General features: G+C 43.3%; 1 protein-coding gene across 1 annotated transcript; it reads left to right on the top strand.

Annotated features, from left to right (window-relative positions):
- The first annotated feature begins 7,400 nt into the window (after positions 1-7,400).
- thoc3 (THO complex 3) lies at positions 7,401-24,431 on the top strand. The gene is made up of 6 exons (XM_067996383.1): positions 7,401-7,623; positions 8,425-8,581; positions 9,658-9,862; positions 10,071-10,232; positions 18,037-18,137; positions 23,532-24,431. The coding sequence occupies exons 1-6, from the start codon at positions 7,444-7,446 to the stop codon at positions 23,693-23,695; spliced, it is 969 nt and encodes a 322-aa protein (XP_067852484.1). The 5' UTR covers positions 7,401-7,443; the 3' UTR covers positions 23,696-24,431.
- The last annotated feature ends 354 nt before the right edge of the window (positions 24,432-24,785 follow it).

Raw genomic sequence — 24,785 nt, forward strand, 5'->3', positions numbered from 1 at the left:
CCATCCCTGCAGCCACGCATTCATCTGGTCTATTCTCCTGTTCCTATACTCACTAGCACGTGGCACTGGTAGTAATTCTGAGATCACTACCTTTGAAGTCCTGCTTTTTAATTTATCTCCTAACTCCTTAAATTCACCTTGCAGGACCTCATCCCTTTTTTTGCCTATGTCGTTGGTACCAATATGGACCACGACTACTGGCTGTTCACCCTCCCCCTCCAGAATGCCCTGCAGCCGCTCTGTGACATCCTTGACCCTAGCACCAGGGAGGCAACATACCATCCTGGAGTCACGTTTGCGGCCGCAGAAATGCCTATCTGTTCCCCTTACAATTGAATCCCCTATCACTATAGCCCTGCCACTCTTCTTCCTCCCCTCCTGTGCAGCAGAGCCACCCATGGTGCCCCGAACTTGGCTCTTGCTGCTTTTCCCTGACAAGCCATCTCCCCCAACAGTATCCAAAGCAGACTTATCTGTTTGAGAGGGGACTCCTGCTCTACCTGCCTAGTCCTTTTACTCTGCCTGGCGGTCACCCATTTCCTTTCTGCCTGCGTAATCTTTTCCCTTGCATTAAAACCTTAATTCACATATTATGCAGTTAAATTAATAACATCATACCAGAGCCTGTGTGGTGCCCTCTGTATGCACAAATTTTACACGTAGCTGATCTACTATTTTACGTTCACAGCACATTTGGTTACGGTTGTCAGATTTTCCTAATGTTGACTTAGTAGCAAATAAAATTTGCATTGTTCAACCCCTTCCACTGAAAGAATTGTACTATGGCTGCGAATTTCCTTGGAGCTGTTCCTGATGTAAGTTTGCCCACTTATATACTACATTTGTATTACTCCTTTTCTTGATATATATTGATGACTTGGACTTGGGTGTACAGGGCTGTGGGGTTCAAAACCCCTTTAACAAAAGACATTTGAAGGAAAGTGTTAACTGTACCCCTTTTAAACAAAGACATTTGAAAACCTGCAAACACAGTAATGTGGTAAACTGTGTTCTCACAAATCCTGTTTTTCCCTCACTGATGCTGTTGACATTGGAGAAGTGAGTTTCGGGATCGAAGACATTGTATTGTGGATAGATATCTAGATTATTAAATAAATAAGCTACATGGATGATATTGAGCTTAAAGTGTTGTCAGGCTTTTGGAAACATGAGCTTTTCAACACAGCAGGTGGTAATGTAGGAAAAGGCAACAAGGGCACATACCAAAGGCTTCGGATCAGGAAAGCAATGATAGGTGCGAAAAAAAGCATGGGCCTCTCATTCCTATCTGGTAATCTTATCATAGAACTGGGATTTGTAAAACATCAAATAGTATTGCATCCAGCATATGGTCAAATGGTATAAGGAATGGATTTGAAGCCACTGATGCAATCAAAATTGGAGGCGTAAGGACCATTAAGATTGTCTGGGCATAGAAATGTAAGGGGACTATCTCTACATGAAAAGCCATAAATTGAGACAGTAAAGGGGCCTTTTACAATCTATGGTTCAAGCACATGATCTTTTCTACATCAAGGGGTCTCCAGTCACATGATCAAAGCCTAAACTGTCAATCATTGAGGTATGTTAATGATTGAGGCATAGCATCAGGGAACAATTGGATAACAAGAACGACCCTCCCCAATTCTATGTCTTATTGGTAAAAAAAAAGAAGTCTTTGAGAGAAGAACCGTCTCTTCACCACCTGGGAGTCACAAGGAACGCACACTGCAGTTGAACATCATGCAAGAAGAAGAGGACCTCGTGGACTGAAGAGCTGACCAACCTTCAGGCCTGATGAGCAAAATCCTTGTTTTAAAGGTTGTATATGTATTAATGATTTGCCTGATGTGTGTATGAATTACATAATAACGTTGCGAATTATTAAGTGTATAGCGGGATTTTATAGAGGAAAGTCATATGTATGATTTGATTTTGCTTCATGAATGCTCGTATGAATGATAACATCGTTAAATAATTATTTTTGATTAACGAAACTACCGTGAGTGAGGGTAACTTTCTTTGCTTGACTATTCGTCCAGTGTCCAAGAATCACACGAAATAAGGAATTCCCTACAGGGCACAATTTCAAAATTTGCAGATGACACAAAACTTGGAAGTGGAGTGAACAGTGAGGAGGATAGTAAAAGACTTCAACAGGACATAGACAGGCTGGTGGAATGGGTGAACACATGGCAGATGAAATTTAACACACAGAAGTGTGAAGAGATACTTTTTCATTGGAAAAACGAGGAGAGGCAATATAAACTAAAGGGTACAATTTTAAAGGGGTGCAGGAACAGAAAGACCTGGGGGTATATGTGCACAGGCCATTGAAGATGGCAGGTAAGGTTGAGAAAGCAGTTAAAAAAGCATATGGGATCCTAGGCTTTATAAAGAGGCATAGAGTACAAAAGCAAGGAGGTTATGATGAACGTTTATTAAACACTTGTTCGTCCACAACTGGAGTATTGTGTTCAATTCTGACCACCGCACTTTAGGAAGGATGTGAAAAACTTAGAGAGGGTGCAGAAAAGATTTACTGGAATGGTTCCAGGGATGAGGGACTTCAGTTACGTGGATAGATTGGAGAAGGTGGGGTTGTTCTCCTTAGAGCAGAGAAGGTTGAGAGGAGATTTGATAGAGATGTACAAAATCATGAGGGGTCTAGACAGAGTAGATAGAGAGAAACTGTTCCCATTGGTGGAAAGGTCGAGAACCAGAGGACACAGGTTTAAGGTGATTGGCAAAAGAACCAAAAGCGACATGAGGAAAAACTTTTTTACGCAACGAATGGTTATGATCTGGAATGCACTGCCTGAAAGGGTGGTGGAGGCAGATTCAATTGTGGCTTTCAAAAGGGAATTGGATAAGTACTGGAAAGGAAAAAAATTGCAGGGCTACAGGGAAAGGGCAGGGGAGTGGGACTAACTAGATTGCTCTTGCAGAGAACCGGCATCGGCTCAATGGGCCGAATGGCCTCCTTCTGTGTTGTAACCATTCTATATATATATATATATATATAATATATACATGAAATGGACATCATGCCTAACATCCTGACAGGCTAGAAATAATATTGAAAACAATGCAATTGATGGATTTGCAACATGGCTTGGTCACTGCATTTTCACCAGAGAAGACAGCAGTGCTGCTTAGATTTGATGGGGGTTAAATTGGTTAACCCCTGAAAACAAGCACAGGGATCGCGGCGCATGATTAACCTGCATCCGGTCATTGAGATGCAGGCAGCACATAACATTTGTGCTGCCTGTTGGTTTCTACGATTGCTGCGTGTAGCCAGCACTACCTGCACTGTTGAGTGGCTGCTCGCCAACAGGGGGCCCAGATATCACGAATAGCGCGCGCCACTTAAAGGCAGCATGCACTTCTTAAAGGGAAGGTGCACTGTGGCTGCAGGGAGTGGTGGAAGTCAATAGTGAAGTGAATCTGTGCTGCAATATAGTGTAGCATGGTGATGATGGGAACTCTGGAATTTTTAATGAGCAAAGACTTGGCTGCTCAACATTTGCAGGACTCTTATATTTTCAAAATATAAGATTAGGGTCTGAACAGAGATCAGAAATTGCCCACGTAAAACACAGATGCAGGTCCTGTCCTTATGTTTGCAAACTGTTGAGTTCCTTCAAAACATTAAATAAAGTTTGTTCAGCACTACACCGCCCCCCCCCGCCCTAGCACTACTCTTCCAATCGGATGCTTCATCTCACCCTTACACATTACCACTGTCGCACACCCACAACTCACAGGTCACACGCACTGGCAGCTATTCAACCACGACAGCCACATCACCCAAACATCTTGCAGGACACTCACTGACACACTCCCTGCTTTCTTGCTGGAGAAGCTGGTGCATCACAGAAGGCAGCAAGTGGCAGTGACTCCACGGAACATGAACCTGCTGTCCTCTCTCAGGATGACAGTATTCCTGTCCCACCCCTGCCACTCCGCCAGTGCCCTTGCCATTGCCTTTCAGCTAGACAGCCCTCTCCCTGTAGATTATTGAAACTTTATTATAGGAACATAGGAACAGGAGTAGGACATTTAGCCACTCGAGCCTGTTTTGCCATTCAGCGAGATAATGGCTGATCTGTGACCTAACTGCATATACCTGCCTTAAAATCTATCAATCTCAGACATAAAATTAACAATTGAGCTAGCATCAAGTGCCCCTTTGTGGAAGAGCGTTCAAAACTTCTACCACCCTTTCTGTGTAGAAGCGTTTCCTAACTTCACTCCTGAAAGTCCTGGCTCTAATTTTTGGGCTATGTCCCCTCGTCCTAGCATTCAAGTATAGGAGACCTCCAAAAACAGTTACAAATGCTTCGGCAGCCAGAAACAATAATCCAGCATTTAACCTATAACTCCTGCATGATCCCTTTAAATAGCGCTGGTGGGGGAATCCTCCATGCCGTTTAAGACCTGTTCAGCTGTGTGAGGTTACGATAGCACGTTGGCTGGAGTGTGGAGTTCCAAAATCGCATTTGTCCCTTTAAGTCAGCATTGCACACTGATCTACCCCATAATCTCTCTACTTTACATGCTGCCGGCATTCGTTAAGTGCGCGAACACCTTTACCGTCCTGCGCACGTCACGCCGGAAGTGTGCATGCGCATCGCGGACATCATTTTGGGTCCTTAGGAGTCTGCATAGTGCTTACACAATGGGCACTATGCAGCCCAATTTGGCCCTGATGTGTTTTTTAAACCGCTAATGCCATCAAAATGGCATTATCTTGGGCCGGTGGGCGCTGTGGGGCCGCGGTGAGCTTGCATACTTTTTTTTATTCATTCATTCATGAGATGTCGGCGTCGCTGGCGAGGCCAGCGTTTATTGCCCATCCCTAATTGCCCTTGAGAAGGTGGTGGTGAGCCGCCTTCTTGAACCGCTGCAGCCCGTGTAGCGAAGGTTCTTCCAGGGAAATAATGGGCATGAACCTACTCCTACTTTTATGAATAGAAAAACCCTGTGGCATCTTGTATGGGAGAATTAAAAATGGGATTTTAGTTTCTTTTCCTTGCCAATTTTAGATATTTGAAGCACTACTTTTCAAGAAGTTGGTAGCAATTAACATAATTAAGATGGTTGCCTTCAAGCAGTTTGAACAAACTATACCCAAAAGACATCAAGTTGCATGTTAGTCTTAGTTACATATGTTTACAGTGCACTGGGGAAGCTTCATTCTGTTCCCTGGCAACAATGTTGACACATCACAATATACAACAACAGGAAGACTTCTCATTGGGATCGCTTCTTTAATTAACCAATAAGGAGTCATTGGATTGACCTAGTGTCATCAAACAAAAGCAATCTAACAAAAGTGCCCCTTTTTAAAGGGGCACAACTAATAGAAAACAAAATCATTAAAAAAAAGAAACTTAACAAATTAAATTATACAATTGTTTTCACTATCGACAATGCACTTCAGTCCCTGCGGCACCCACCAATCGCGGAAGGCCTCAAGCGAATCGGTGGACACCGGATGTTCCTTCTCCAAGGCCACCCGGGCAAGGAAAAAGCCTCGGAAGAGGGGCAACCAGCCAGAACGGCTGCCCCCACGGGCCGTATCTAACTTGGACTTGTGGATGGCCACCTTGGCTAGGCCCAGGAGTAGACCCACGAGGAGGTCCTCTGACTTGCTCTCATTGGGATCTAAATCTTTTAATAGTGACTACAATTTGCTTTTGCGATTTGGGCACATTCCTGATATAAAGCTCTCTGATATTAGAGGACTGAATGCCTGCTGCTCAGAATGGAAATAAAATATAAACTGGTGGAAAAACTCCAGTGAGGAAAGAGGGAAAAATGTCCTTTCTGCATATATTTTTGAGTCTGAAAATACTTACTGTATTTGGGAAAGTTCTTTCAGTTAACTTAACCTCAGCTTTATAGAGTTAGACTGAATTTGACAAGAAATCATTGTCTTATTTATCTTAATGAGTATATTGTAATTGTTCAAGTTTTGTACAGAATATATGTATTGTTATAAATTTATGGAATACATTTCTTTGCACATTGTCTGATAAGCCCCACTCCCCCATCACTTCTATTCTCACTGACATACATTGACTCCCTGCCCCCTCGTCTTCATCTTCAAATCCCACACATGACCTCACCCACTCTATCATTGCAGCCCTCTGACTCTGGCTTTTTGTGCACCTCCCACTTCCCTTCGCCCCAACATTGATAACAGAACCTTCAGTCACCTTGGCATACTCTTTGGAATTTCCTCCCTAAATCCCTCTGACTCTCCACTTCTCTCTGCACCTTTAAAAACTTTCTTCAAACCAATCTTTTCAACCAAGTTTTGGTCACCAATCCTTGCTCTTGTACTAAAGCTCATTATTCGCACCTTCATTCCTTTTAATTATTAATTTTTTGTTCCTCCGTAAAGCAGCATTGGACATTTTCTACACATGGGAAACTGCTATTCTTTACTATTTATTATAAATAGTACAGAACTAAAGTAATAAAATGGTATATTGTTTGCATGATATGAATGATCCTGGAGTAAAAATAGATTTTATTCAGTAATCAGTGAAAGTGTAAAAACATGATTAAATATTCTGCAGCACTCAGCCACCTCAGAGGTTGCAGCCCCTTTTCCACTATTTGCTTCCACTTCAGTCCCATGCTCCTGGTCTTTAACCACCCGGTGCGGAGGGGGGCGGGCAAGTCGGAGGACCACCTCGTGCGTCTGCTCCTGGGCCTGGCCAAGGTGGCCACCTACAGGTCCAGGCTGGATGCGGCCCTTGGGGGCGATCACTCTGGCTGCCTGCCTCTCTTATCTGCGTCCGGGTGGTCCTGGAAAAGGAGCACACGGTGTCCGCTTGGTGCACTTGCAGCCTTCCGCGACTGGTGGGCACCGTAGGGACTGGAGTGTATGCTGGACACTGAAAATAATATTATTATTTAAGTTTATAAGTTTCCTTTGTTTTTATGGTTTAGTTTTTTATTAGTTGTACCCCTCTAAAAAGGGGAGCACTTTTGTTTGGTTTTTGTTTGACGACACTGAGACAACCTAGTGTCTCCTTATTGATTTATTCAGAAAAGGCGTCCAGCCACCTCCAGTAAAAGAAGTGCCCAGAGCCACGCTTGGATCTGACGAGTGGGACACTGTCCCTTTAAGACAGGCGCTGAAATTTGTTGGTGAGACGAGTATAAATAAAGTTTTATTATCGTAGTCTAGACTGTACCATTCCCCTGTCAGGGGGTGAACTCAATGTGTAAATATTGACAAAAATGAAAAGCGACTACATTCAAAAACATCCCTCGAATTGCGACTCATGTGTTATCAATTAATAAAGGTCTTTGTCACGGCTGGTGGTGGCGCCGCCCCCTCACGCCCATTATCTTGACCGAAGCTTGTCCTTCTTCCCCCCCCCGCTCTCTTGGAGCCGGCGGTGAAGATTGGCCGGTAAAATGGCGGCCACTTACTCGAGCGAGACGCAGGAACATTTCAAAAATAACGGCCGCACCAAGGAGTTCTCGGCCCACGCGGCCAAGGTGCACTCGGTGGCCTGGAGCTGCGACGGGCGCAGGCTCGCGTCCGGCTCCTTCGACAAGACGGCCAGTGTCTTCGTGTTAGAGAAAGACCGGCTGGTGAGAAGCGCAGAGAGAAAGAGCGAACTCCCCTCAACTCAACTCAATCCCCCCTAAATCCTGGCATCTTTCCCCATCCCCCCCCCCCCACTAAATCCTGGCTTCTTTCCCCATCCCCTTCCCCGTCAACTAACTCCCCCCCCCCCCCCAAATCTCTTCCCCCGCCCCCCCCCCCAAATCTCTTCCCCCCCCCCCCCCCCCAAATCTCTTCCCCCCCCCCCCCCCAAATCTCTTCCCTCCCCCCCCCCCCCCAAATCTCTTCCCCCCCCCCCCCCAAATCTCTTCCCCCCCCCCCCCCCCAAATCATACTGGTCGATACTCATTCACCCCCATCCTCCTGTTGCCCTTAATTAATTTGGTGTGGAGTGGGTGAAACTGTGTCCAAGTTCTGTTTAGCCTCGGACAGTGCTGGGACTTGTCAAGCATCTGTTGAAGAGTGATTAAGCCAGCAGAATTCTCCTATGTACATTGGAAAATTAGGTATAGCTTGTTGAGAGGTAGATCAAAGCACAAAATAAGGAACTTGTGTCTCAAATTAGTTTGTTCTGTTCATGAGTAAATAGGAAATGAAATACCTCTGTTTACAGATTTGATATCCCTTTTAGGAATGAACAAATTTGTTGAACTGTCATAAAATGTAAAGGAGCTGACAGATACTCTAGTTAAGAACATGTGAAATTAACTTTAAGAACTGTCTAAAACAGAAATACTTTACAGAAAGTGGATTATACTTGCGTAATATTTGTAATTCTCCTGCTGTTCAAAATTTGCTCTTGTAAATTCCATTTTTGAATATTTCAGGTTAAGGAGAATAACTATCGTGGTCATGGTGACAGCGTGGATCAACTCTGTTGGCACCCGACCAATGCAGATCTCTTTGTGACTGCTTCTGGTGATAAAACTGTTCGAATATGGGATGTCCGAACTATAAAATGTGTTGCTACTGTCAACACTAAAGGTAAATGATTTATAAAATGTTTTCTGTGTACTGTAATATGTTAATTAATGTGTAGACTTATTGAAATGTAATTCTTTTAATTAGGAATGACTTTGTTTGGATTGACTACACTATGAAAGTGACATCTCTTATCACCAGTATAAATAGTTGAAATGTTCTATAAGCTGAGTTTGGACAGCTTTATGGACTACCTGAAGTATGTAGCCATTCCTTGTTTTATCCCATGCTGTCCAACCATATCTTGTGGCTACACATCACTACCATAGTGGAGAGAATCTAGAGCAATTGTTGCTAAGGTCAACAATATAAGACTGGGCTCAAATCTGGATGATGGACAGGAGGATTTGTAAATCAGGTGTCAGATGGGATCAGTAGCACTGATAAAACATATTAGGTGTGAGTGCCAGCAAAATATGGTAATTGTTTTTTTTAACTTATTAGTTTGTGTAAACATATGATAATGTAATGTGTAACTTAGTTGGCCTGCTGTTCTGTAGAAATGATTGGTTCTTAATATCCACTCACTCCACCATTGCCTGCAGTGTGTATAATCTACAGGATGCACTGCAGAAATTCACCACGTACTTCAACACCACTCTCAGCTCAAGAAGCACAAGAGCAGCAATGTCTTGGAAACACCATCACCTTCAATTTCCCCTCCAAGTTATACACCATCCTGACTTGGGCATATACTGCCATTCCTTCATTGCTGGATGAAAATCCTGGAAATCCCTACCTAGCACCATTGCCACAAGGACAGCAGTGCTTTGAAAAGAACACCCACCACCATCTTAGGGCAACTAGAGATGGGCAATAAATTAGCCTTTCCAGCACCACTCACACCCTGAGAACAAATACTTAAAAAAAAATGTCAAAAATCAGACAAACCTGTAAGTTATTGGTTTATAACTGGTTTATAAACTGATTTGTTGCTGGTGATGTTTCTTGAGGAATGCCAGTTTACTTCAGGTAGTATTACGAATACTTCAGTGGTCTTGTTTTTCATTATTACAATAAAGGCAATGTGTGCATTGTTTTCTGCCTAGAGACTGAGATGGTTATTTGTTTGCTTTTAGGTGAGAATATTAACATCTGTTGGAGTCCTGATGGCCAAACAATTGCTGTGGGAAACAAAGATGATGTGGTGACTTTCATTGATGCAAAATCACACCGATCAAGGGCTGAAGAACAGTTTAAGTTTGAAGTGAATGAGATCTCCTGGAACAATGATAATGATATGTTTTTCCTAACCAATGGCAATGGCTGCATCAACATACTCAGGTAACATACATTTTGAGCTCCACTGAACTATGTAGTGAGCTTTATCCAACAACTCTCAACTATATAGTCGACATCATTGCTGTAATGCGAGCTCCAGCGTGTGCACGTGTTCTTGTGCAGTTATTTTTAAATAAACCTAGCAAGTTTTTGTTTAAATTTTTTGATGCAATTGCTGAGTATTTCTTTCAATTTTTTTTTATGCTCCCAGTTATCCAGAGTTAAAACCTATTCAGTCAATCAATGCACATCCTTCGAACTGCATCTGCATTAAGTTTGATCCAACAGGCAAATACTTCGCTACAGGGAGTGCTGATGCTCTGGTCAGTCTTTGGAGTGTGGATGAACTCGTTTGTGTAAGGTGCTTCTCCAGGTGCGTCCCCAGTAAATGCTGTTTATATTAGGCTTTGGAATGTGTTTAGAATACAGACTGTTAAACAGATATTGGAAATGAAAAATTGACGTGGTGCTACATCTAACCTCGTGTTATGTTGACTACGTTTCAAACCAATACATCTGTGATGAGAAGCTTCAGTTACTGATGTTCATTATTGACTCTGCACATACTTGGGTCCATGGTGCATTTGTACTTTAACAATTTTTTATATAATGCAGACTGCTGTTTAAGGTTATTTTATAAATTGCTGCTCTGCATGCAAATAGACCAGATGTCACTGTTTAAAAGATGGCTAGTAACTTGTAGTTAGAAAGTGTAACTAGTCCAGATTTTGCCCCAGCAACCACTTAATTTCCCTCCCAGCAGGTTTGACCCAGTTACATTGTCTGTGCTGGTGGAAATTCCTCCTGAGGTTCAAGACAGCTGAGTTAGTTTAAACACTTCTGCTGCAGTTATATGCATGCAATTTTTATGTTTGCTTCAAACATTCAAAGTCTTATATGGAATGCTATAGCCCTTACAGTTGTAGAAAATACTTTTCTACATGGAATACAGTGAAGGCAGCAGCATTGTATTACTTGGTGGGAAAAGTTCCTACCTACATTTTTTTGGGGGAAAAAAATCCAGGACCTTTTCTAATGCAGATAATTGAAGACACTGAAACTGTCGTGTACTTATTCCTTCTTTACACCTTTTTCCCCCCCCCAAAACCGGGGGAAAAAAAACCTGAGGCACACCAACCATCTGAATTAATCTCTAGGTGTTCCAAATGGATAGGTTCACTACATTGTTCTTTGTTGTAAGACTGATCCCATGGTCGTGGAGGGTAGCCATATGTTGTATTTACATTGCTGCCAAAGTCAGTTATCATGAAGTGGGAAAGAGAATGAGTTGACACTAGTGAAGTCTGAGGCAGAGACATCATAAGAGATGGTAGAAACTCACATGTCTGATAGTAGTAATGCTGGGCAGTGGAGATTGCCATTTTGGCAATGAATAGTGGCTTTCAATCATGCAATTTAAAAAAAATTGATTTTAGATCTAGCCAGATTTACATCAGTTAAATTATGATGCCTTCAAAAAAAATTCAGATTCAGACCACAAAAGGTGGATTCATGAAACTGAAAACAGGACTACGCAGATTCACTGTGTTGCAGGCATTAGAATTGGCTATATAGGATAATTCAGTGGTTCTTACTCTGAATTCGATAATGAGATCGTAAATGGGCACCATGGGAGAATTGCACAAAAAAAATGAAAATCCAATGTTGTGCAAAGAAAGTGTAAATGGGGGAAAAAGTGGATATTATCTCAAATATTTTGCATCTAAATCTACCCAAGTGTTTCACTCATTAACTGCCAACCTGGTGAAGCTACAACTCAGGACTACATGCATGTTAAACAGCGGAAGCAACATGCTATAGACGGCTAAGCGATTCCACAACCAACGGATCAGATCAAAGCTCTGCCGTAGTGAATGGTGGTGGACAATTGAACGACTAACGGGAGGAGGAGGCTCTGCAAACATCCCCATCCTAGAATCATAGAATCATAGAAGTTACAACATGGAAACAGGCCCTTCGGCCCAACATGTCCATGTCGCCCAGTTTATACCACTAAGCTAGTCCCAATTGCCTGCACTTGGCCCATATCCCTCCATACCCATCTTACCCATGTAACTGTCCAAATGCTTTTTAAAAGACAAAATTGTACCCGCCTCTACTACTGCCTCTGCCAGCTCGTTCCAGACACTCACCACCCTTTGAGTGAAAAAATTGCCCCTCTGGACCCTTTTGTATCTCTCCCCTCTCACCTTAAATCTATGCCCCCTCGTTATAGACTCCCCTACCTTTGGGAAAAGATTTTGACTATCGACCTTATCTATGCCCCTCATTATTTTATAGACTTCGATAAGATCACCCCTTAACCTCCTGCTCTCCAGGGAAAAAAGTCCCAGTCTGTCTAACCTCTCCCTGTAAGTCAAACCATCAAGTCCCGGTAGCATCCTAGTAAATCTTTTCTGCACTCTTTCTAGTTTAATAATATCCTTTCTATAATAGGGTGACCAGAACTGTACACAGTACTCCAAGTGTGGCCTCACCAATGCCCTGTACAACTTCAACAAGACATCCCAACTCCTGCATTCAATGTTCTGACCAATGAAACCAAGCATGCTGAATGCCTTCTTCACTACCCTATCCACCTGTGACTCCACTTTCAAGGAGCTATGAATCTGTACTCCCAGATCTCTTTGTTCTATAACTCTCCCCAACGCCCTACCATTAACGGAGTAGGTCCTGGCCCGATTCGATCTACCAAAATGCATCACCTCACATTTATCTAAATTAAATTCCATCTGCCATTCATCGGCCCACTGGCCCAATTTATCAAGATCCCGTTGCAATCCTAGATAACCTTCTTCACTGTCCACAATGCCACCAATCTTGGTGTCATCTGCAAACTTACTAACCATGCCTCCTAAATTCTCATCCAAATCATTAATATAAATAACAAATAACAGCGGACCCAGCACCGATCCCTGAGGCACACCGCTGGACACAGGCATCCAGTTTGAAAAACAACCCTCTACAACCACCCTCTGTCTTCTGTCGTCAATCCAATTTTGTATCCAATTGGCTACCTCACCTTGGATCCCATGAGATTTAACCTTATGTAACAACCTACCATGCGGTACCTTGTCAAATGCTTTGCTGAAGTCCATGTAGACCACGTCTACTGCACAGCCCTCATCTATCTTCTTGGTTACCCCTTCAAAAAACTCAATCAAATTCGTGAGACATGATTTTCCTCTCACAAAACCATGCTGACTGTTCCTAATTAGTCCCTGCCTCTCCAAATGCCTGTAGATCCTGTCCCTCAGAATACCCTCTAACAACTTACCCACTACAGATGTCAGGCTCACTGGTCTGTAGTTCCCAGGCTTTTCCCTGCCGCCCTTCTTAAACAAAGGCACAACATTTGCTACCCTCCAATCTTCAGGCACCTCACCTGTAGCGGTGGATGATTCAAATATCTCTGCGAGGGGACCCGCAATTTCCTCCCTAACCTCCCATAACGTCCTGGGATACATTTCATCAGGTCCCGGAGATTTATCTACCTTGATGCGCGTTAAGACTTCCAGCACCTCCCTCTCTGTAATATGTACACTCCTCAAGACATCACTATTTATTTCCCCAAGTTCCCTAACATCCATGCCTTTCTCAACCGTAAATACCGATGTGAAATATTCATTCAGGATCTCACCCATCTCTTGTGGTTCCGCACATAGATGACCTTGTTGATCCTTAAGAGGCCCTACTCTCTCCCTAGTTACCCTTTTGCCCTTTATGTATTTGTAGAAGCTCTTTGGATTCACCTTTGCCTGATCTGCCAAAGCAATCTCATATCCCCTTTTTGCCCTCCTGATTTCTCTCTTAACTCTACTCCGGCAATCTCTATACTCTTCAAGGGATCCACTTGATCCCAGCTGCCTATGCATGTCATATGCCTCCTTCTTCTTTTTGACTAGTGCCTCAATCTCCCGAGTCATCCAAGGTTCCCTACTTCTACCAGCTTTGCCCTTCACTTTATAAGGAATGTGCTTACTCTGAACCCTGGTTAACACACTTTTGAAAGCCTCCCACTTACCAGACGTCCCTTTGCCTGCCAACAGACTCTCCCAATCAACTTCTGAAAGTTCCTGTCTAATACCATCAAAATTGGCCTTTCCCCAATTTAGAATTTTAACTTTTGGGCCAGACCTATCCTTCTCCATAGCTATCTTAAAACTAATGGAATTATGATCACTGGTCCCAAAGTGATCCCTCACTAACACTTCTGTCACCTGCCCTTCCTTATTTCCCAAGAGGAGGTCAAGTTTTGCCCCCTCTCTAGTCGGGCCATCCACATACTGAATGAGAAATTCCTCCTGAATACACTCAACAAATTTCTCTCCATCCAAGCCCCTAATGCTATGGCTGTCCCAGTCAATGTTGGGAAAGTTAAAGTCCCCTACTATTACCACCCTATTTTTCTTGCAGCTGTCTGTAATCTCCTTACATATTTGCTCCTCAATTTCCCGTTGACTATTTGGGGGTCTGTAGTACAATCCTATCAAAGTGATCTCTCCCTTCTTATTTTTCAGTTCTACCCATATAGACTCAGTGGGCGAACCCTCGGATATATCCCCTCTCACTACTGCCGTGATGTTCTCCCTAATCAAGAACGCAACTCCCCCTCCTCTCTTACCTCCTGCTCTATCTTTCCTATAGCATCTGTACCCTGGAACATTGAGCTGCCAGTCCTGCCCCTCCCTTAGCCATGTTTCAGTAATAGCTATAACATCCCAGTCCCATGTACCCATCCATGCCCTGAGTTCATCTGCCTTGCCCATCAGACTTCTTGCATTGAAATAAATGCAGTTTAATCTAGACTTCCCTTGGTCTTTGCCCTGCTTTCTCAGACCATCTGTCCGGTCATGTTCTGTACACTCTCCCTTACTGCCTTTTGTTTCTGTCACCACTTTATTTCCCACTGACTTCCTGCATCGGTTCCCATCCCCCTGCCACATTAGTTTAAACCCTCCCCAACAGCACTGGCAAACACTCCCCCTAGGACATTGGTTCCAGTCCTGCCCAGATGCAGACCGTCCAATTTGTACTGGTCCCACCTCCCCCAGAACCGGTTCCAATGGCCCAGGAATTTGAATCCCTCCCTCTTGCACCATCTCTCAAGCCACGTATTCATCTTAGCTATCCTGTCATTCCTACTCTGACTAGCCCGTGGCACTGGTAGCAATCCTGAGATTACTACCTTTGAGGTCCTACTCTTTAGTTTAACTCCTAACTCCCTAAATTCAGCTTGTAGGACCTCATCCTGTTTTTTACCTATATCGTTGGTGCCTATATGCACCACGACAACTGGCTGTTCACCCTCCCCCTCCAGAATGTCCTGCAGCCGCTCCGAGACATCCTTGACCCTTGCACCAGGGAGGCAACATACCATCCTGGAGTCTCGGTTGCGTCCGCAGAAACGCCTGTCTATTCCCCTTACAATCGAGTCCCCTATCACTATAGCTCTGCCACTCTTTTTCCTGCCCTCCTGTGCAGCAGAGCCAGCCACGGTGCCATGAACCTGGCCACTGCCACCTTCCCCTGGTGAGCCATCTCCCCCAACAGTATCCAAAACGGTATACCTGTTTTGGAGGGAGATGACCGCAGGGGACCCCTGCACTGCCTTCCTACTCTTCCTCTGTCTGTTGGTCACCCATTCACTATCTCCCTCAGTAATTTTTATCTGCGGTGTGACCAACTCACTGAACGTGCTATCCACGACTTTCTCAGCATCGCGGATGCTCCAAAGTGAGTCTATCCGCAGCTCCAGAGCCGTCAAGCGGTCAAACAATAGCTGCAGCTGGACACACTTCCCGCAGGTGAAGGAATCAGGGATACAGGAAGGAGCCCTGAATTCCCACATCCCACAAGAGGAACATGACACGGCCCTGGGATCTCCTGCCATGACTTAACCCTTAAATTAGCTTAAGAACAACTACAATGTCAAGAGAAAAAAAAAGGAAAGAAAAACTACTTACCACTCCCTTTAAGGAGTTTACTCCTTTAAATTGTTCTCAATTTAGAGAATGTTAACTACACTAGGGACCTTGATTCACTAAAAAATAAACGCTACTTCCTATAAGACCTGCAGACCTTCCCTTTCCTTTTACTTTAGTTACTGTAGATAAGTAGAAATACTCACCTGAACCTACTCACCAATCAGGTGCCTCCCCTGTGTCGCGTCCCGATCTGATTCCTGACGTCACTTCGAACTCGGTCGCAGCTCCGCTCGGCTCGGCTCCTCTCAGCGCTCTGAAATCCCGCCTTTTATCGGACGCTCCCTCCACTCGGCTCGGCTCCTCTCCCACAATGCCCATCCTCAATGATGGCAGAGTCCAGCACATGAGTGCAAAAGACAGGGCTGAAGCGTTTGCAACCATCTTCAGCCAGAAGTGCCGAGTGGATGATCCATCTCTGCCTCCTCCCGATATCCCCACCATCACAGAAGCCAGTCTTCGGCCAATTCGATTCACTCCACGTGATATCAAGAAACGGCTGAGTGCACTGGATACAGCAAAGGCTATGGGCCCCGACAACATCCCGGCTGTAGTGCTGAAGACTTGTGCTTCAGAACTAGCTGCGCCTCTAGCCAAGCTGTTCCAGTACAGCTACAACACTGGCATCTACCCGACAATATGGAAAATTGCCCAGGTATGTCCTGTCCACAAAAAGCAGGACAAATCCAATCCGGCCAATTACCGCCCCATCAGTCTACTCTCAATCATCTGCAAAGTGATGGAAGGTGTCGTCAACAGTGCTATGAAGCGGCACTTACTCACCAATAACCTGCTCACCGACGCTCAGTTTAGGTTCCGCCAGGACCACTCTGCTCCAGACCTCATTACAGCCTTGGTCCAAACATGGACAAAAGAGCTGAATTCCAGAGGTGAGGTGAGAGTGACTGCCCTTGACATCAAGGCAGCATTTGACTGAGTGTGGCACCAAGGAGCCCTAGTAAAATTGAAGTCAATGGGAATCAGGGGGAAAACTGTCCAGTGGCTGGAGTCATACCTTGCACAAAGGAAGATGGTAGTGGTTGTTGGAAGCCAATCATCTCAGCCCCAGGACATTGCTGCAGGAGTTCCTCAAGGCAGTGTCCTAGGCCCAACCATCTTCAGCTGCTTCATCAATGACCTTCCCTTCATCATCAGGTCAGAAATGGGGATGTTCGCAGATGATTGCACAGTGTTCAGTTCCATTCGCAACCCCTCAGATAATGAAGCAGTCCGAGCCCGCATGCAGCAAGACCTGGACAACATCCAGGCTTGGGCTGATAAGTGGCAAGTAACATTCGCGCCAGACAAGTGCCAGGCAATGACCATCTCCAATAAGAGAGAGTCTAACCACCTCCCCTTGACATTCAACAGCATTGCCATCGCCGAATCCCCCACCATCAACATCCTGGGAGTCACCATTGACCAGAAACTTAACTAGACCAGCCATATAAATACTGTGGCTCCAAGAGCAGGTCAGAGGCTGGGTATTCTGCGGCGAGTGACTCACATCCTGACTCCCCAAAGCCTTTCCACCATGTACAAGGCACAAGTCAGGAGTGTGATGGAATACTCTCCACTTGCCTGGATGAGTGCAGCTCCAACAACACTCAAGAAGCTCGACACCGTCCAGGACAAAGCAGCCTGCTTGATTGGCACCCCATCCACCACCCTCAACATTCACTCCCTTCACCACCGGCGCACAGTGGCTGCAGTGTGTACCATCCACTTGATGCACTGCAGCAACTCGCCAAGGCTTCTTCGACAGCACCTCCCAAACCCGTGACCTCTACCACCTAGAAGGACAAGAGCAGCAGATACATGGGAACAACACCACCTGCACGTCCCCCTCCAAGTCACACACCATCCCTACTTGGAAATATATCGCTGTTCCTTCATCGTTGCTGGGTCAAAATCCTGGAACTCCCTTCCTAACAGCACTGTAGGAGAACCTTCACCACACGGACTGCAGCGGTTCAAGAAGGTGGCTCACCACCACCTTCTCGAGGGCAATTAGGGATGGGCAATAAATGCCGGCCTCGCCAGCGACGCCCACATCCCATGAACGAATAAAAAAAAACTGACAGATAAGGCTTTAGAAACGGGAATCTGGTAATGACTTTGCTGTTATCGGGTATTGAAATATTGTACACTTTTTTTCACTCCTCTCTTCAGACTTGACTGGCCTGTAAGAACATTGAGCTTTAGTCATGATGGGAAAATGCTAGCATCAGCTTCAGAGGATCACTTCATAGACATTGCAGAAGTGGAAACTGGTATGAAAATGCAGACCAATGCAATCTTAACTGGTGGCCATAGCCACATTACTTCAGAAGTCATGTACCTTTTAGTAAACTTCAGTATTTTTGCTTAAATGTTATGCTAGCATTTTAGAAACCTGCTTTGATGTATGCTTGTGATATATATGTTTAAATGCAATACACGAGGTTCTAGTGTTCTATTGCAAGTTTATTTATAAAATTACATTTATCTTTGTTAATCCTTCCCAGTACAATTCTAATGCATCTAGTTGACATGGAGTTAAATGTTGGTATGCTTAAAACACTTGTTAGTTTAGTTTGGTCGTCACGATGAGGAATATTAGTCTTAGGGGAATGAAACACTTCCCATTTTGGGCACCCTGCGTTGCTGTTCAGCATTTTTAGGTAAAGTATCATGTAATTAATGCAGATTAAAACTCTCTGTACTCTTAGCAATGCATCTCAGCCCCAAACTCTGAAGAGCACCCAATACTGCATTTCTGAGATTTTTCCATTTTTGACACAAGCCATCTGATGACTTCTGTGAATAAGCTTGCCAAATCAAGGGCAGCTTTGTGCCCTGGGCCCATCCTGACTATAAGGTGCTACACAGGAGGGTTATCAAACAAAATTTGACACCGAGCCACATAAGGAGATATTAGGACAGGTGACCAAAAGCTTGGTCAAAGAGATGGTTTGAAGGAACTCCTTAAAGGCAGAGAGGTTTCGGGAGGGAATTCCAGAGCTTAGGGCCCAGGCAGCTGAAGGCATGGCCGCCAGTTGAGCGATTAAAATAGGGGATGCGCAAGAGGCAAGAATTGGAAGAGCGCAGAGATCTCGGAGGTTTCTAGGGCTGGAAGAGGTCACGGCGATAGGGAGGGGCGAGCCCATGGAGAGATTTGAAAACCAGGATGAGAATTTTAAAATTTCCTGGCTAGGAACCATTGTAGGTCAGTGAGCAGAGGGATGATGGGTGAACGAGACTTGGTGCGAATTAGGATACGGGCAGCAGAGTTTTAGATGAACTCAAGTCTATGCAGGTGGAAGATGGGAGGTCAGCCAGGAGAGCATTGGAATAGTCGAGTCTAGAGGTAACAAAGGCATGGATGAGGGTTTCAGCAGCAGATGAGCTGAGGCAGGGGCGGAGACGGGTGATGTTACGGAGGTGGAAGTAGGCAGTCTTGATGATGAAGTGGATATGTGGTCGGAAGCTCATCTCGGGGTCAAATAGGACGCCAAGGTTGCGAATGGTCTGATTCAGACAGTGGCCAGAGAGAGGGATGGAGTCGGAAGCTAGGGAATGGAGTTTACGGCAGGGACCAAAGACAATGGCTTTGGTCTTCCCAATATTTATTTGTGGAAATTTTTGCTCATCCAGTCAGACAAACAGTGTGACAAATGAGAGACAGTGGAAGGGTCAAGGGAGGTACATGTGGAATCTGATGTGTTTTCGGATGATGTCACCAAGGGGCAGCATGTAGATGAGAAATAGGAGGGGGCCAAGGATAGATCCTTGGGGGACTCGAGGTAACGGAGATGGAAGAGAAGCCATTGCAGGTGATTCTCTGGCTCCCGACTGGATAGATAAGAATGGAACCAGGCAAACGCAGTCCGACCTAGGAACTTAATTGAGGCTGCCCACACACATTTCATATAGAATCCTCAGCCAATAGAGGACACTTTATGCTGTCAGTCTAAGGTGAATTTAAACCCTGATCCCAGAGATGAAAGGCATCATTTAACCCACTGGACCCCCAAATCCTAAGGGAAAACATTTTAATTTTACATGCACAGTGTATGTAGTATATCTAGGGACTGGGAGATTTGTTTTTGTCAGATGCCTTAAGAACCTGAATCTTGGCTTTATGAGGATGGTGTATGTTTTGTGCTTAGGTTGATGTACATCATTGCTTAAAATTTAAATTGCCCACTTTGCATGCTCAATATGAAATAGTCTTAGGCCGGGTATAACACAGCAGGTGCAGAGCAAAGCTTGCTGTATCTCATAAGAACAGCCCTAGGTGCACTCATGTATTTTTCCATTTCTCATATCCATTATTCTATGACCTTTGAGTAAAATTGCTAGTTCAGTGCCACATTCAGTTTTGTTATGGGCCCATATCCACTATCAACTAAGTTGAGATGGCAAAATCATCTCCAGTGGAATCCTTACTGCCAGCACAAGGAAAAAACTTTATTCCCTCCATCTGAGCTAAAGTTAAATCCAGTTACACTGCAGCCAAGTTATGCTTCAAGTCTGAGGTTGACTTAGCAAGCTTATGATTCCAGTTTGTATTCAAACTAATCTTGTAAGTATGTGTTTTTCTGTACCACTATAAATGATTGCAGTGCATTGAGTCATGGGTGATTAATGACCACAGTGATACACTTCAAAATAATGTGGATGCTGGAAATCTGAAATAAAAACAGAAAATGCTGGAAATACTCAGCAGGCAACATCTGTGGAGATAGAAACAGTTAATGTTTCAGTTTGATGACCTTTTTGTGGGAACTTAAGACCATAAGAGATAGGAGCAGGAGTAGGCCATTCAATGAGATCATGGCTGATCTGATTTTTACCTCAACTCCACTTTCCTGCCTTTTCCCCATATCCTTTGACTCCCTTGCTAATCAAAAATTTGTCTAACTCAGCTTTGAATATATTCAGTGACTCAGCCTCCACAGCTTTTTGGGGTAAAGCATTCCAAAGATTCATGATCCTCTGGGAGAAGAAATTCCTTCTCATTTCTGTCTTAAATGGGCCACCCCTTATTCTGAGATTATTCCCCCATGAGGGGTAACATCCTCTGAGCATCTACCCTATCGAGTCCCCTCAGAATCTCCCCTCATTCTTCAATGCGTATAGACCCAACCTGGTCAATCTTTCCTCATAAGACAACCCTTCCATACCCAGAATCAACCTAGTGAATCTTCTCTGAACTGCCTCCAATGCAAGTATGTCCTTCCTTTAAATAAGGGCACCAGAACTGTATGCAGTACTCCAGGTGTGGTCTCACCAGCATCCTGTACAGTTGTAGCATGACTTCCCTGCTTTTATACTCCATCCCCCTAGAAATAAAGGCCAATATTCTGTTTGCCTTCCGGATTACATGCTGCACCTGTATGTTGACTTTTTGTGTTTCATCTACGAGGGCACCCAGATCCCTCTGTACCGCAGCATTTTGTAGTATTTCGCCATTCAAATAATATTTTGCTTTTTTATTTTTCCTCCCAAAGTGGATGACTTCATTTTCCCACGTTATATTCCGTCTGCCAAATTTTTGCCCGTTCGCTTAACCTGTCAATATCCCTTTGCAGACACTTTGTGTCCTCATCGCAACTTGCTTTTCCACCTATCTTTTTGTATCAGCAGCAAATTTGGCCACAAGACACTCTGTTCCTTCATCTAAGTCATTGATACATATTGTAAATAGTTGAGGCCCCAGCACTGAGCCCCACTATTTACAGATTGCCATTTTGAAAATGACCGTTTTATCCCGACTGTTTGTTTTCTGTTAGTTAGCCAATCCTCTATCCATGCCAGTATATTACCCCCAACACCATGAGCTCTTGTGCAGTAATCTTTTATGTGGCACCTTATCGAATGCCTTTTGGAAATCCAAATATACTGCATTCATTGGTTCCCCTTTATCCACCCTGCCCGTTACTTCCTCAAAGAACTCTAATAAATTTGTCAGACACGATTTGCCCTTCTTAAATCATGCTAACTCTCCTTGATTGTATTGAGTCTCCAAATGTCCTGCTGTAGGATTCTAGCATTTTCCCAATGACAGATGTTAGGCTAACTGGTCTATAGTTACCTGCTTTCTGTTTCACTCCCTTCTTGAATAGGGGTGTTACGTTTGCGGCTTTCCAATCTGCTGGGACCTTACCAGAATCTAGTGAATTATGGAAGATTACAACCAATGCACCCACTATCACTGTAGCCACTTCCTTTAAGACCCTCTGATGCAAGCCAATCAGGTTCAGGAGACTTGTCAGCCTTTAGACCCGTTAGTTTACCTAGTACTTTTTCTTCAGTGATTGTTTTTTTAGTTCCTCCCCCCCCCCCTTTGCCCCTTGATTCTCTACTATTATTGGTATATTATTAGTGTCTTCTACTGTGAGGACCGATACAAAATATCTGTTCAAAAGTTTACTTGTCAATTAAATTCTTAATCTTACAAAATCAATTCTTAAACTCCTCCTGCTTCTGCAGAACTGTTTGGGGGTTATGCAAGCTTCTATTTAACCGCCTGGTCCTTTCTAAAGTTGCCTAACTCTATTGAACCTTTCTTTGTTCTGCTCCCTCCCTCTTTATATTTCTGGTCATAACTTTTTATGCTATAAACTATTTCTGAAACAGCCTCCTTTTTGGTGGGCACTTGTCTGAAATTGATATTTTGGTGAGAGCCAGAGCTTCCTAGCCGGCTTGCACCTCTGAGCCCTTTTTTCAATCAGCTACAACTCGAGGGCTGTAGCTTTGGATACTTCCTTTAAAAGGCTTTTCCTTTATCTCTTGGCTAGGATTTCAAACATGTCTTTCATTCATGTTTCCTTCCAGGCTGATCATGGGACAGATTTATAATCTTAGTAGTCCCAGACTTTCTTAGTTAGATATTATTGTTTGTCTCTGTGCTTTCAGCTTTTTGAGGATTTGGGTTTTCCAGAATCACTGTATTAAATCTTCGGATAGTGAGAGTCAGAGGCCCATTAAAATCTAGTAAATGATCTGAGCTGTTACATTTTATTCATATTTCAAATTATGTGTGTCCTCTTTACAAAGTATTAGCAATGACTTCTCTAAGGAGTAGTCTTAAAAACAATACTGAAATTATAGTAAACTTTGGCACACTGTAGATAAGAATCTTGTAGAAATGCCCTTTTTTAATTTTAAAAAAAACCTATTACAGAATTGACCTGTATCACTCTTTGTTTTAGATTGATGGTATCAATCTTAGCTATGTGAATGAAATTTGACAATGCTTGACCATTGTAAAAATAATTAATTGGAGCCAAATGCAGTACTGAATATCCAAAACTATAGAAGTATTAAGAATTTTAGCTTTTCACTTTCAGCCTGTTGCTTACCCTTTTTATGAAGGTTGATTTAGCAATGGGGATGCACTGCATCGAGAATTGAGAAACTCTTACCTATATAAGTTAGTTGAGTTTGAATACCCATTGAGGATATGGATTCCAGTTTGTGTCATTAGTACAAATCCAGTGCTTTACTACAGGGTTACTTGGCTAGTTCAGCTATAATGGACTATTGGCTGATCACTTTTCAATGGATTGTTTAACCTGACTGGCTCCATAATTAACGTAATATTATGAAAAGTAGAACAGTGATTGTTTTAGTAAGTGACTTTTATTGCATTGCCTATTTTGTTATTTTTCTCCCCATAGGTGAGAAGCTATGGGAGGTGCAGTGCGACTCGCCGACTTTTACCGTAGCGTGGCATCCGAAACGACCACTCTTAGCTTTTGCTTGTGATGACAAAGATGGCAAGTATGATAGCAGTCGGGAAGCTGGAACAGTTAAACTCTTTGGACTCCCTAATGACTCCTAACATCAGACTACCACACTGTGCAGCTGCAACGTACACATTAACAGTTTGCTGAATAGAGCATAAAAAAACTGCATTCACCTGGGACCCAAATGTATGGATTTCATTTTTGGATGAGACTTTAGAAATGCAATGTTACTTTAAAATATTTTTTCTAACACTTGTACTGTGAATGTGTTTTGAACTTCAGCTGGTATTCTAGCTCTCCAATTAATGTGCAAATGTATTGCATAAAAATATACTTGGACAAACTTGGTATGAATATAGCCTCTGCAGATTTTGTATACTATCAGTAAAAATCGTATGATTGTTGAAATTTAGGATTTGTTTTTTAATATTTACTCCACTGGGAATGGTGCTCACAATGTCTAGTGTATGTTTTTAATACACATTGGTTACTGTATTTAATTTCCAATTCACTTTAGACCTAAGGAATGGAAAAAGGTAATTTCACAAAAATGTAAATGCAGATGAGGGAGGCTGCTTGGCCCTTCTAACTTATCATTGTGTTAAAAAAAACAATGGTTTCCCATCATAGCATTGCACTGTTTCTTGGATTTTGTTATCTTGGGTGTTAATTTTTCATAATTTAAAAGGGCATGGAGGTGAAAGAAGTGGTCATGACTGACTATTTCTTGATACTGCTGTGAACACAATCTTTATAACCATACAATTGAATGAACATGTTTTAACTCAATGGTGAAAAATGAAAGCACAAAGATAAATATAACTAATTTTTCCCAGAGTGGGAACTTATCTTTTTGTAGAGTGTAATGAGAAATCAATGCCTTGTCAGTTCCTCAAATTTTCAGAACTAACCATGAGCATGTTGACCAGTATTTTCCAAAATGTTCTGAAATATTTCAAAGTCAAGGCAGCTTTGAAAAACACAAGTTTTCAATAAATGTACTTAATAAGCTGGAATTTCAATCATAGTGATGTTGAATCAGCACTACATTCAAACAGCAACAACTAGCATTTATATAGTGCCTTTAATATAGTAAAATGTCCCAAGACACTTCAGTGTTTTTAAACATTTGACACCGAGCCACATAAGGAGATATCAGGACCAGTGACCCAAAGCTTGGTCAAA

This window comes from Heptranchias perlo, chromosome 14 (genome assembly GCF_035084215.1).
Source record: "Heptranchias perlo isolate sHepPer1 chromosome 14, sHepPer1.hap1, whole genome shotgun sequence".
In the NCBI taxonomy this organism is placed as follows: Eukaryota; Metazoa; Chordata; class Chondrichthyes; order Hexanchiformes; family Hexanchidae; genus Heptranchias; species Heptranchias perlo.